The 13,531-nt window shown below is 41.9% G+C and overlaps 1 protein-coding gene and 1 non-coding gene across 3 annotated transcripts; both read left to right on the top strand.

Moving 5' to 3' along the window:
• Nucleotides 1-2,610: 2,610 nt before the first annotated feature.
• On the top strand, nt 2,611-12,345 carry SLC25A3 (solute carrier family 25 member 3). Of its 2 annotated transcripts, none has more exons than XM_040061106.1 (8): nt 2,611-2,705; nt 2,864-3,020; nt 7,681-7,802; nt 10,003-10,182; nt 10,300-10,481; nt 11,189-11,361; nt 11,792-11,902; nt 12,013-12,345. In XM_040061106.1, the coding sequence occupies exons 2-8, from the start codon at nt 2,870-2,872 to the stop codon at nt 12,171-12,173; spliced, it is 1,080 nt and encodes a 359-aa protein (XP_039917040.1). In that variant the 5' UTR covers nt 2,611-2,705; nt 2,864-2,869; the 3' UTR covers nt 12,174-12,345. The 2 variants fall into 2 exon arrangements, with proteins under 2 accessions (XP_039917040.1, XP_039917039.1); XM_040061105.2 differs by lacking the exon at nt 7,681-7,802 and adding an exon at nt 7,402-7,523.
• On the top strand, nt 10,653-10,892 carry LOC120752476 (small nucleolar RNA SNORA53). Its single transcript, XR_005700722.1, has one exon. It is a non-coding gene; the product is annotated as a small nucleolar RNA SNORA53 (small nucleolar RNA).
• Nucleotides 12,346-13,531: the final 1,186 nt, after the last annotated feature.

Here is a 13,531-nt window from a genome sequence, read left to right as displayed (position 1 = left end):
GTTTGGCAAGTCTGCCTATCTTTGTCTAAAACTGTCCTTTGACTTGCTTTTCTTTTTCGTGAGGGAATTTACCAGGCTGCAAGTGCACCAGTGCAACAGCAAGTTACTGCTGGATGGATATGTATATACATATTTCACACAGCACAGGGTCTCCAACCTAACTGAACTTGTAAAGCAGTCCTAAGGTGGCATTGACACCTGTAAGTAGTATGTATATGCTGATATTAAAAAAAAAAAAAAATCCCACAAGTTTTCTGTTCCACCTCACTTTCATCTTCTTTACTATCATTGGTAGTCTGTGGTTGAAGCATAACTGCACTGTCTCATTTATTTGTTCTTTAGGGGAAAAAAATAAAGTGATGCTTAATAGATATAAACCATGTAATGTGTGAGGGGAATTAAAGAAACATTGAAGAAATATTAAAGAATTAAAGAAATATTAAAGAATTAAAGAAGTATTATTAGACAAAGATATCCATGGCAGCAATTAATAAGAATAGAGGTTTCACTATTTCCTGTGTTGAGAATATGTGACTGCTGTTGATCAACCTTGGAAGCTTGGAAGGAAATGCTGCAAGTTAAGGTTTTCCTTGGGCTATAAAACCTGATCCATTACCGACTCTAGAACCATGGTCTGTTGAGGAGGCCCAGGAGCCTACCATCAAGGATGTTGTGCCTCAGCCATGATGAGGAAAATACCCCTTTAGGGTTGGGTGAGAAAAGTCTCTCCCATGGGCCTTTGCGGCCATATGTTAGTATTGCTTCACATCTAAGAAAAGTTGTAGGTATTTTCTTTGTAAAATTATATGTATTCAGCAAGAATATATATTATCCCTGTATTTTCATGGGGCTACATTAGACTGCCGTTTAGTAGTTCTTGTTAGTAGTACAGATGTTAGAGGTTAATTGTCATTTAAACACCAAATTCACAGTTGTTCCAGGAAAGTTCTACAGACTAACTTATAAGCATCTGTATTATAAGCATCTGTATAGTTGTGCACGCAAATTGCCATTAGATGTCTATAAATAGTCATCTGCTCATCCTTTATAATTGGAAGGAAGGTTTTCTATATGTTAAAAATTGGAAAAGTCTTAATGAAATTTTTATCATTTATATACAGTTTCAAGAGCCCAATTCTCAATCATGTTTAGAGGTTACCATCTAATTGAAAATAAGTGTCAGTGTTTGGCTTTTACATAAAATGTTACCAAGAATTGTTTAGAGGCAAGTGAGTGGAGCAGAACAAGTAATAGCGAAATGAACAATTCTGGCTTGTTTTCACTGCTGCCACTGGCAATGAATTCAGCAGCACTTTGGGCTCTCAGCTGGTTGCTAAACGAAAGTATTTGAAGAGTCCAAGTTTCATTTGACCTTTTCCTACTTGAGCAGCTGGAGTGTAGTTTATTCAAGAGGCACTTAACCAACCTTGACGTCTGTGACAGTGCTATTGGGCACTTTTGTCTATGTGGGACAGTCTCCCTGGATTCACAACTTTGTTGTGAAATAGAGTGAGTAGAGCCAGGGCTTAAGGGCCTTCCTTGGAAGTTTGACAGGAGCCCCTGTGCTGACCAAAGTTCGGGTGTTGCTTCAGTGTGGTGTTGCTGGTGTGTTGTCATTTGCTCAGACGTAACAGCTGGGATGTTCAACATATCTTTTGCTCTCCTGGCTTCTGTGTGTATGCTGTTGCAGAGCACTATAATCAAAAGAATATGATCAAAACAACAAAAAAGGGGAGCTATTGCCTCTTTGGAAACTGGAGAGCTGAACTTGTCTCTGCTAGTCTAAAATGATTAAAAGGAGTGAAATCACCCAGTGCTGGAAAAGGCATAATTAAAGGTAGGTAAGGCCAAGCATAGGTCCTGTGTTACATAACATTCTGCTTTTAACAAATCAGTAAGAAACTATTCTGTGAGCAGCTGTACCATAGCCTATGTCATGATGCCCTGCAAGTTTACCCTCCGAAGGTGGGACTCGGCCAGGGCATCTGCAGACAGTGCTTGGTGCTAAATACGACCGTGTTTGGGTTGACAGAATTCTGGAGCTGGAGTCTGGTGAGAGGGGTGAGCTTTCTGCTGAGGGAGTTGCATCCTGTCTGTTTATCAGACAGTGATTACAAAGTATTACTAGATGCGATTACCAGAAGTGAAACCTGGGGTGGTACCGAGGAATTTTTCAAACTAATCTCAACAAATGTGTGCGGTGCAAGGGGTTGGACCTGATTATAAACATGTCTTCCAACCCCGATGCTTTCATGATTCGGTGTGAGTGCTGCAGAGCACAGGTCAAAGCCAGCGCAGGGAACTCGCGTTGGGGCCTGCCTCTGATTTGTCATTGCCTGGGGCAAGGCTACGGGAGGCACGTGGTGCAGCTGGCAAGCTCCCCGAGCCGGGCGGCGATAAGGAAGGAACAGAAGCTGAGACGCGGGGTTTCTGGCCGTGGGGCGCGCTCACACAGCCCGGGCAGGGGGCGGCAGAGCGTCGGCGCGGCGCTGCAGCCGCTCCCGGGGCGCTGAGGCCCGCCCGGCCCGGGCGCGGCCCCGCGGGGCCGGAGGGCGGTGGCCGCGCGTGCGCGGCGGCTGGCGTGGCGCCTCCGCCAATCGCGGCGCGGGTCGTTGCGCGGCGTCCCCGCCCCCGGCGCGGCGAAGGACAAGGTGACGGCGCGGGGCCCGCGTTCACTCTCTGCCGCCGCGGCTCCATCTTGCGAGGTGAGTCGGGTCGGGGCGGCGCGGGCCGCCCGCCCGCCGGGAGCCGGGCTCAGCCTCGGGGCGGCAGGCCCGCCTCGCGCGCGCGGGGGCCGAGGCTGTGCCGCGCCGTGGCGGGGTTTTCCGGTCCCACGTCGTTCTGCTCTTCTCGCCCGCCTCAGGTCGCCATGTTCTCGTCCATCGCGCCGCTCGCGCGGCACAACCCGTTCTACGCGCCGCACTTCCAGCTGGTGCAGGACGGCGTGAGAAAGCGCCCAGCGGAGCCCGCGGAGGCCTCCGCCACGCGGCGGGGCCTGGCGGCCGCGTCTGCCGCCGAAGGTGAGAGCGGGACGGAGGGGCCGCGGCGGAGACGAGTCCCGCGGGCGTGCGGGGCTGGCGATGCCTGCGCTGCCTCCCCCAGCGCGGGCTTGTGCCCGCCAGGGCGGCGCAGGGAATGTCAGCGCGCAGCGGGGCTCGGGAGGCGCCGGCCCTGGGCCTACGCGCCTGCTTGGAGGACGAGGAAGGGCACGGGCGGGGGAGGAGCTGGCAGTGCTTCCGCGCTCCCGGCGAGGTGTGCTGGGGAGCAGGAGGGATCCGGGCTTGCCGGGAAAGGACACGACAAGGTTCTAGTGCCGAGTAATCACAGAGACCCTCGTAGATTCTGCCCTGAGGAGCAGAGAGCGCTTTTTCTGGCTCTGTATGGCCTGCAGCCTCGGGCACTGAGGTTGTAGGACCGTACTTCTTTAATCGGTGGAGAAGACCAGTGAGTGAATCTGTGGATTCGAAAGACTATCTCTCTCCTATAATTTTCCCCTTTTTTCTCTCTTTTTTTTTTTTTTTTTTTTTAAACCAATTTATTCATAGGTGGGCACTTGAACATCTAGATACATTAGGAATGCTTGCTGCTCTTCTTTTTTAGTTATTTTTTTTTCTTTTTATTAGTTGTGCGTTGTAAACCAGATAACTTGCTATTTAAGATACAGGGATGCGCTTAAGAGTTAAGTGCAAGTGCATCCCATATGTTTCCCAGTCAATCCGTTGATTTCTAAAGGTCAGATCTTGGTGATACTTGCAGTACTATAGAATGAGTATGGGTGAAAGGACCACGGTGAGTCATCGTCATCATCATTACAGGTCCAACTTCACTGCTGAAGCCGGGTCATCCTAGAGCAGATTGCACAGGATTGTGCCCAGATTCTTGAATGTCTTCAGGGAGGGAAACTTCACAGCGTCTTCAGGGAAGCCTGTTCCTGTGCATGGTCACCACAGTAAAGAAGTTCTTCCTAATATTCAGATAGAACTTCCTGTGTATCAGTTTCTGCCCGTTGCTTTCTGTCATGTTGCTTGGCACCACTGATAACAGCTTGGATCTATCTTCTTGACACCCCCCCCATCAGTACTTACAGACAATGATGAGGTGCCCTTTCAGTCATCTTTTCTTGAGGCTGAACAGATCAACTCCTTCAGCCTTTCTTCATAAATGAGGTGTTCTAGTCTCATCATCTTTGTAGTCTTCCCCTGGACCTGCTCCAGTCTGTCTTGTACTGAGGGTCCCAGAACTGGGCCCAGCACTCCAAATGTAGCCTCACTAGGGCTGAGTAAAGGGACAGGAGTGCCCTCGAGCTGCTGGCAAGTGCTCTTCCTAATGCATCACAGGACACAGTTGGAGTGGCCTTCTTGGCCAGACGGACACACTGCTGGCTCATGGACAGCTTGGCTTGCCCAGCAGGACCCCCAGCTCCTTCTCTGCAGAGGCACTTTCCAGCAGGTTGGCCCCCAGCCTGTGCTGGTCCATGGGGCTATTCCTCCCTAGGTACAGGACCCTACGTTTACCTTTGTTGAACTTAATTCAGTTCCTCTCTGCATGCCTCTCCAACCTGTTGAGGTCCATCTGAAGGAATGCACAGTAGTAGAGGTGGACATTAACATTCTAATTCTCTTAAACTGTCATTAACTGGTTTAACTTAAAAAAAAAAATTACTTTGAGCAAGCTCCCTTTTCTGAAGTACAGTGATTATTAAAATGTTTTAGTGTTCTTGCAGGAACATTCATGTAATACGTGAAAGAGAGACAGGTTAAAATGAAGTTTTCAAGAAATCATTTGTGGCTTTTAGTGTAGTAATCCTTCTGCCAGCTAACTAAAGCCCTAAATCGCTCTTGGTAGGCTAAATATATTCAGTAGGTGCACTTACTTCTTTAAAGCATTATGCTTAATCTTTATCCTGTTTGTTGGCAGTTATGGTCAAAGGTGGTTTCTCCATAATCTTTTCTGCTGAGTTCATTATTTCATGTACCAGTTGGTTCTCTGGGTTTTGTGTTGAGAACATAACACGTTGCAGAAGGTATCTGAAGTTGCACAAGGTCACCCAAAGTCAGTACAAACCACATGGTCTTCTGAGATCAGCTCAGGGCATCAACCACAACAGAGCTCAGAGACCAAGTATTTTATGACTGGCTCATGGAATTTGTCCTTGGCTCACGGTTAATTTGTCAGATTGGAAGCAGAGATATGAAATAGTTATGATGTAGCTGTTTCAACAGAGTAGATATATTTTTATGCCATATGTTTATATTTGTGCACCTTAAGGGTGCTGTCTTAAATCAGTACCTGGGTATGTTAGAATAACTTTCTTGTCCTCTGTGCTTCATGTTCAGCTGGTTCTCTTCTCAAGTTATGGTTTTTAGAAAATTTGACTCTACTTCTGAAATAGAAAGTACAAGATTATCTGTGGCTTTATTTTCCTAATACTACTGTACCACTACAAACCTAGGCACCTTTAAAGAGGTCAAGCCTAACTGATACTGTTTTTCTTAATTACTGTACTTGAACACCAGGCTGACAGGCCTGAATAGCACTGTAATACAGCACATACATAAAACTCTGCTTTTCTGTGGCTACTAAAAATGTCTGTCCCTGTCATTTGGGGAGTATGACTTTTAAATTACTGTGAAAAAGGCAGTATGAGCAAACAGTTCTGGGATCTGGGCAGCATGGTAGGTGCTGCAGGGCTGTGCTGCTGTTGACCAAAGACACAGCAAGACAGAGCTGCCCCAAAGAGAGCTAATGTCTGTTCTCTGATTACACCTGCCTGCTCTGTGTGTGTTTAACCAGCCATTCTGGAAAGTCGTAAACAGACTCTTTCTGCTGTCTGCAAATCTGCTGGCATAGCCAAGCTACTTTGGAGCTATGTGTAAGTCCCAGACCAGCATATTTACGGTCTTTAGCAGTGTCTCAATTAAAAATAAGTTATTCTGATAACTGATTTCTAGCTTTTAACTTAGGTTCACTATGGCACCTGTGATTGGATATTTATTGTTTTAAATAAAGAAAAACTTATTTTTTACCATTTGGGTAATTTTTAAGAGTAAGGTGAAAAATGTAAATATAAAACATGTAAAATCTGGAACATTTATGGGAAGGAGTTCCTTTAAAAGTTGTTAGCAAAGTTAGGAGCTGGATGAGCCTGCTCGTGTTATCTGCTGCTCTGTTGGTGCTGTTGAGGTTTCTGTTGATGTTCATAAAGGATTTCAGAACCAGGAAGATGGCAAAGAAGCTCTGCATAAGATAGGCTTTTGCCATCTTTTGGTTTTCATTAGTGTTTCTTGGAGGTAGTTCTTATTAAATTTTAACACTTTAATGTCTACTCCATTATTTGGAAGTGCCACCAGCAGATTCAGTAGCAAAAGGTTGACTTTCTACTTTGGAGAATACTTTTTAAATAGTGTATTGTTTTCTGTATGCTTATTCAGTATATTAGTTTTGCTTTTACTAATATTTTTAAAATGCTGAGCATAGTAGCAGAACTGTACTGCTACTTTATGCTTATTTTGTACTGTTCATTGTAAATTTGAGTGGTTTTTATTTACACTCACTCATAGCCTCTGTAGCTTCTTCAAAAATGAAAGAAGAAAATGGATTCTTTTTTTTCCATCTCCAGTAACTTCACTTTATAGGAATATAGGAATATGTGAAAATTAATAACTTGTTTTAAGATTGGATGGTTTTATACACAGTATATACACTGTATAGAACAGTGCATAGAAGTATCTCTTCATTAAATGTGACCTGAAAGATCCTTGAATGAACCTTGTGTATGAGCATTCAATGGGACGATAAATAGCAATCTGCAGTTTCATTAAACAAGCTGTATGCATTTGAGATTATGTATTTGAAAGACAATTTACAAAAAACTGTGTAAATACTCTGAGAAATACCTGAAAATACGTCTGCATATCTCCAACACCAATATTGTAGTCTTTTAGTCTCCACTTAAATACAGAAGTTAGACTATCATGAATATTTAACAAAAAATGCCTTGTCTTTTGAGTACTAGAGGAATACTATTCTTCCTTAATTCCTGGATATAAGAAATTGTTGTACATTGCAACTTCAAGTCACAGCTTCTGCTAGTAACTTCTGGGATTAATTTCTATGGTTTTAGTGTGCTGTGAGCTAAAACTTCACTGTTTCTTTCTTTGCTTATTTAAAGGATCAAATTCAGTTCGGAAGGCTTAGAATCAAATCTTGTCGGTGCAAAATGTTTTAATTTTAAGCAAAATAATTATTTTTCATTATAACACTGTATTCAAGTAATACAGCATGGGAGGTTATTTCAGTTTAATACTTTTGAGAAAGTAGCACTTAGTTTTGTTTCTTTTCTGATCATTGTTACCATTTATGATTACCATAATATATATGTAATTTTTTCCAATTAACTAGAATACAGCTGTGCCTATGGCTCAAACAGATTCTTTGTGCTTTGTGGCCTTGGTGGGATTATTAGCTGTGGAACAACACACACGGCACTGGTTCCTCTAGACCTGGTTAAATGCAGAATGCAGGTTTGTTCTGCATGTTGGTATGTGGTGTCAGAGCATGTTTAGTGTGGTATATTTAATTACTAATGAACTGGAGGCATCAACTATACCCTGGACATTGCTGTCCAACCGTGCATGGAGTTTATATAAAAGCATGGTGTGTCTCTATTTTTTGCTGCAGAATACAGTTGTGAATATGGCTCGCTCAAGTTTTATGCTCTCTGTGGCGTTGGTGGGGTCCTAAGTTGTGGCCTGACACACACTGGTGTCGTACCTCTGGATTTAGTGAAATGTCGTATGCAGGTTTGTATAAACTTAAACATTTCTTGAACTTCTGTTTTCTATCTAGCCAGCATATTAAGAGTTGGCAATAGAGGTGCAATCTTTTGTGGGTGACAAGAAGCAAGTAAACTTGAATGCTGCTTTAGCAAATCTCTCCTGCTGTAAGACTAGCAAAATACCACTTTAAAGAGAAGTAGAGGTACTATGGATAATCAGGACACATTATTTTTGACAGCATTTAAGGCATGTTTAACTGCCTTTGTTAAAAGGCACCCAGCACAATGTTAGGTGGTTGTCTGTCCAATACTGTTCCAGTGGTTTTGGAGTAAGGAAATACTATCTTTTGGATCTGCGTTTTTTAGCCTGGAGTGACGTGCATGTATAATTTGATCCATTAACACCGTGGATATCAATGCATGGCTTATGGATTGGATATCTTGTAATGATGCCACTTTGAGCTGAGTGGCTAAAATTTGATTTGGTATCAGGAAGGCCATTAATGCTTGCAGCTGCTTTCCTTGAAGTGCTTTTTGATTAAACTGAAAGGAGCATCATTGCATTGCACTTATGACACATTCAAATCATTTTGTGGACAGCCATGGATGAAAACATACTAATGGATTTAATCAGGCAAATCTGCAAGAATGAAGCAAATTAAAGCACACTTGTAAATTTCTGGAAATATAGTAGTTAATGGTTTCCCTGTTGTATAGGCTGACACTGATTATAAAAATGACCATTTTGTAATTAGAGAACTCCTGAAATTAGGAACTATGTATTAGTCAGACCTCCTTGTAACACTAGGAGTATGCATGTGCTGTTCTTCAAAACTGTGTTCTTCTGAATGGCCTTTATATAACAAAGTTTACCAGAGAGACTTTCACATTATTGAGAGCACCTGAAAGTCTGTTCTCAAACTAGGAAATCTGTCACATGTCAGTCATGCTCAGTGGACTACCAGTTCTGGTTTATTACATGGTAAGGGTGGTGATACTTCCCCTTCCCTCTCCAGCACTTAGAGGGAGGTTCAGGGGGGGCTTCCACGTGGATTCCAGGTGTGATATTGTAAAACCTGTCAGCATTTATCTCTTTACAGATCCAGTACAGAGCATGTTACTAATCCTTCCTAAGTTCTCCAGGAAGAAACCTGTTGCCTGCCCTCTCATGTCTTTTTAAGAAGAGGTCACCTTTGCCATGTTTTAACTGAAACCAGGACACCTGTTACACACATAACAACTAAGCATGGTTCTGACTTGAACATAGTCTCATTTTACGGTGCCCGATTAAATATCCAGTTTTCTAAAATTGTCTCTTTTTAAAATTGACATATTTAGGTGAACTGGATCTCAAGTATGTTGTTCCTAGACTTCAAGACAAAATACCAGTCAGTGCAGGTTGGCATGCATGTCCCATAGCTCTTTCTGAAAGCTTTGATGGGCATCCAGTTTGATATCTTCCTTCTTAACCTCTCAGGAACTGTTGGATGATGTCAAATATGAAAAGTAACAGTGGGATGTGACTTAATTACCTGCTGAAAAGCTTCTACTAAATTACTTCCTTTCATGGGAAACAAAATTATTAAAGTCAGTCTGTGTTGAATTTCTGATAAGTTATTAAAATCTCATTCAAAATTTTATAGGCAGAAAACAATATGTGTGTAGCCTTTATTGCCAAGTGAAAGTACAAGTGTAGAAGTTTTTGAGTACTCTTTAGTCCTCTTTGCTCCATTAGTCTGACTGTGGAGAGATGACACAGGAAAAACTCTGATTAGTAATCAGGTGAATCATGGGGTTTCTGGCAAGGCTTGAATGTACATAGCCATAGCATGTAAAGTAATGTAAAGTAGATGAGATTGCTGACAGGACCCATTAAATTTTTTTAAAATCTGATCTGTACATAGTTGCACCAGTACACTGCTGACAGTGTTAGAACAGTCATTTCAGTAAATCTTTCATTATACTTACATTGTTAAAGTGAAACAAAATTCAATTTGGTGGTTTCTGAGTATTGAGGAGCGTACTGGCTGTTAAAATAAGTCAGGGTTCGAGACTAGCATGTAACCATTATGGCTACATTAGTGTAACTTTGCGGTGAGTACATCATCTGTCCAGGGAGTTAAAGGAAGCCTGTCTGAGGAATAGAAAAATTAAAAATTTTGGATGGGGGTGTGAGAGGGAAAATAGTAAGCTGTAGCAAACATTTAACTGTCTATTCTGTTTAGGTTGATCCACAAAAATACAAGAGCATCTTCAATGGATTTTCAGTGACAATCAATGAAGATGGTGTTCGTGGCTTGGCTAAGGGATGGGCTCCAACCTTTATTGGCTATTCCATGCAAGGGCTTTGTAAATTTGGTTTCTATGAAGTTTTCAAAATCTTGTATGGCAACATGCTGGGAGAGGTAAGCCTTAAATCTTTAATGTAAAGCTATATGTCCACAGCATAATAATACTAGTGATAAGAAGTAATCACAAAAGCTTGATTTATTAATAAAAACGTGTGTTTAAATTCCATTCAGGAAAATGCCTATTTGTGGCGTACTTCGCTGTATTTAGCTGCATCTGCCAGTGCCGAGTTTTTTGCTGACATTGCTCTGGCTCCAATGGAAGCTGCTAAAGTTCGTATTCAGACACAGCCTGGATATGCAAACACACTACGGCAGGCTTTACCCAAAATGTTTGCAGAAGAAGGCATCTGGGCGTAAGCATCCCTTCATTTTAATTGATGTTCTTGATTTTAGTACATTTTTCTTAAAGAAGAACTGGTTCTGTAATTAATTCTGGCCTTAGCTTATAATAGTTTTTGGTCTTTGTATTTCAAGATAAGAACTTGACATACTTCAGGGAATCTGTGCTAAGTGGCTTTTAATTCCACATGCTCCTTAGATCCATCTTTGTGAGTATCTTTGTGCTGAGTTCTGCTGGATAACTTCAGTTTCTAGCAGTTCCAGTCAGAGATATTCAGCAACTTTCTGGTTGTACAGTCAAAGATGCTTGAGTCATTGGCATGTGAGAGTAATATAACTGCATGTTAGCTTTCTGTTCTGATAGAAGTGGCTGTAGATGTACAGGTCATATCTCACTATCAGGACTTGGCTGGTATGCAGACATTAGCCTTAGTGCACTGGTAATAGCAGTACTACATTACAGCAGTACATTGTAATCTGAAAAGTGACTAAAGGAACTGCTGTGCAGCCTGCAGATCAGGAAAACTTACATTTGTGTTGCTGTCTGAAGGTGGTACTCAGGAATTAATACAACTCAAATTTCTGTAGGTATTGACAGCATTACAGGGTCAGTATATAGAAGCTGTGTAGCAGCAGTAAGTAACTTAATTTATTTCAGGTAAGAAATATGGTTTTAAATACTGGCGAAAATGAACCTGAGATTGTCTCTTCTCTGATTAAGTTTCTATAAAGGTGTTGCTCCACTGTGGATGAGACAGATTCCATACACAATGATGAAATTTGCCTGCTTTGAACGTACTGTTGAAGCTCTCTACAAGTACGTTGTTCCCAAGCCACGAAGTGAATGTACAAAAGGAGAACAGCTGGTAGTCACATTTGTTGCAGGCTATATTGGTAAGGAATCTTTAAGTCCTATACTTCATTAATGGATTACTGCAAATCTAGAGACCTGTTGCTTTTCAGAGTATTAAGCAGATGTCACTAACATGGGAGGACTTACTTGCAACTTTAAAATGTGCAGGGGAAATAACTATAATCAGTTAGGGGAAAATGGGTCTTTAACAGGATGCTGCTCTTAACTGCTCCTATATGTTACCAATATTGATGGCCAGATTTAAAAAATGCAGCTCATTTAAGTGAAAACTTGCATCCTTTTCAGTCTTGGGAATCTTTGGATGCAAGGGGGATTTTCAGTATCCAAAGATTCAGAAGTTTTTTTCCTGGCTGTTTTGTTCTGTTCAGAAGTTTCAGCTGGTTGTACTTAATGTACACAGCAGTGGTACATCTGGAACACTGCAGAACTAATGTCAAATTATTCTTTCAGCTGGTGTATTCTGTGCAATTGTTTCCCATCCTGCTGACTCTGTGGTGTCTGTGTTGAACAAAGAAAAAGGCAGCTCAGCTTCACAGGTTCTTATGAGGCTTGGATTCAAAGGTACATTCTTACATTCATGTATTTTGGATCAAGTATTCCTGGTGTTTTGGGGAGGATTTCTTTTTTTCATGCTATTTTATGCTACTCATGCTTTATGGTTTGCTCTCCAGGTGTATGGAAAGGTCTGTTCGCTCGTATCATTATGATTGGTACCCTGACTGCACTACAGTGGTTCATCTACGATTCTGTCAAGGTTTATTTCAGACTTCCTCGCCCACCTCCACCTGAAATGCCAGAATCTCTGAAGAAGAAGCTTGGTCTAACTGAATAGACAACTCATGGACTGACTGCTGACTGTCCCAGTGATGAGTTTCATGAAACTTTTATACATTTGACTATGTAGAAAACAAACTATACAATGTCATTATTGGTTGTGCCCTCATCTCACATGAGGGTTTAAATTCTATCACTGTCATTGCCTGAAATAAATGAGAAACAGAGTGCTTAGTGTCTGTTTACTATTGCATATGTAAGCTTCATTTCATAGTAGCAAATACCTCAAATACTCTTCTGGCTTCTGCCTCTTACCCCAAAAAACAATTTAAAAAACCCACCCCATTCCACACTTTAGACAAATCTTACTCTTACACTTAAAAAAACAAAATTAGGCTGTCACTGTTTCTAGAGAAGTGCCAAGAATCTGTCCTTGCACTTTGATCCCACTGCTCATTTGCCTGTAGTAAGCTGTTACTGTGGAACAGCTGAACTCCTGAATGGCTGAGATGAGACTGGAGTCTGATCGGGCATCCTAGTCATGATACCAGTATTCCCCACAGAGATAAAAGGAACCTTATGCATACTAGAGCTGTTTCTGCCTTGGGATGGTCATCCCAGCTTAACTTACTCTCGACTAATTTCTGCTTCTGTTGGCTTTGAACCACACCAAAGAACTTGGCCCTTCTACTTATCCTGTGGAATTAAACAGTAGTTGCTACCTCTTAACTAGAGAAAAGCTGATGTTAATAAAGATTTTCAAATACATTTGACTACTAATGGCATAGCTTTACAATGAAATAAAAATGGCTTGTCTTTCATTCTAGAGGTTGAAAAACTTTCCAGGTTTTCCCTACATTTGCTACAGCTGTAGTTTTTTATTTCAGTTATTTTTTTTCCAAATTCAGTTTGATATTAAATTATGGTTGAACCATGTATTTCTGTAGCACAAGGAGCCATACCAGGTTTTTTGGACCTTGATGTGAAGAAATACATGCTACTTGGCACACAAGAAGAGACAATTAGGGCAGCATTGAGGTATTTAGTTTTGAATTTTTTTCGGAAGTCTTAGTGAAGGATGATCGTGCTGCCTTCTGCATTTCACCTGTTCAATAACCCACAGGCGGTAATCACTACACCCTCTCCAGTACTACTTTGTTCACAAAGCAGAGCTGGAGCTGATGTTATTTTTTTGTGATACTGTGGATAGGCTGCCTTACAGCATGTGAGCTGTTGATAATGACCTTAGCTTGGCACTCACGTTATACTGCTTCTTCCTTTTTACTTGGTTCCTTCAGAGCCAGAAGGACAAATCAGGCAGGTGCCGTTGCAATAGCATAAATGTATTGACTTGTTGCATCTTGCTGGAGTCTGATGTGCCTGCTGTTGTAGCACTGAGCTTCTCATCCCCTGGGA

Source organism: Hirundo rustica, chromosome 4 (assembly GCF_015227805.2).
Source record: "Hirundo rustica isolate bHirRus1 chromosome 4, bHirRus1.pri.v3, whole genome shotgun sequence".
NCBI classification, from domain to species: domain Eukaryota; kingdom Metazoa; phylum Chordata; class Aves; order Passeriformes; family Hirundinidae; genus Hirundo; species Hirundo rustica.
The sequence above is the reverse complement of the archived record's forward strand: the minus strand, read 5'-3'. Positions and strand labels throughout refer to the sequence as shown.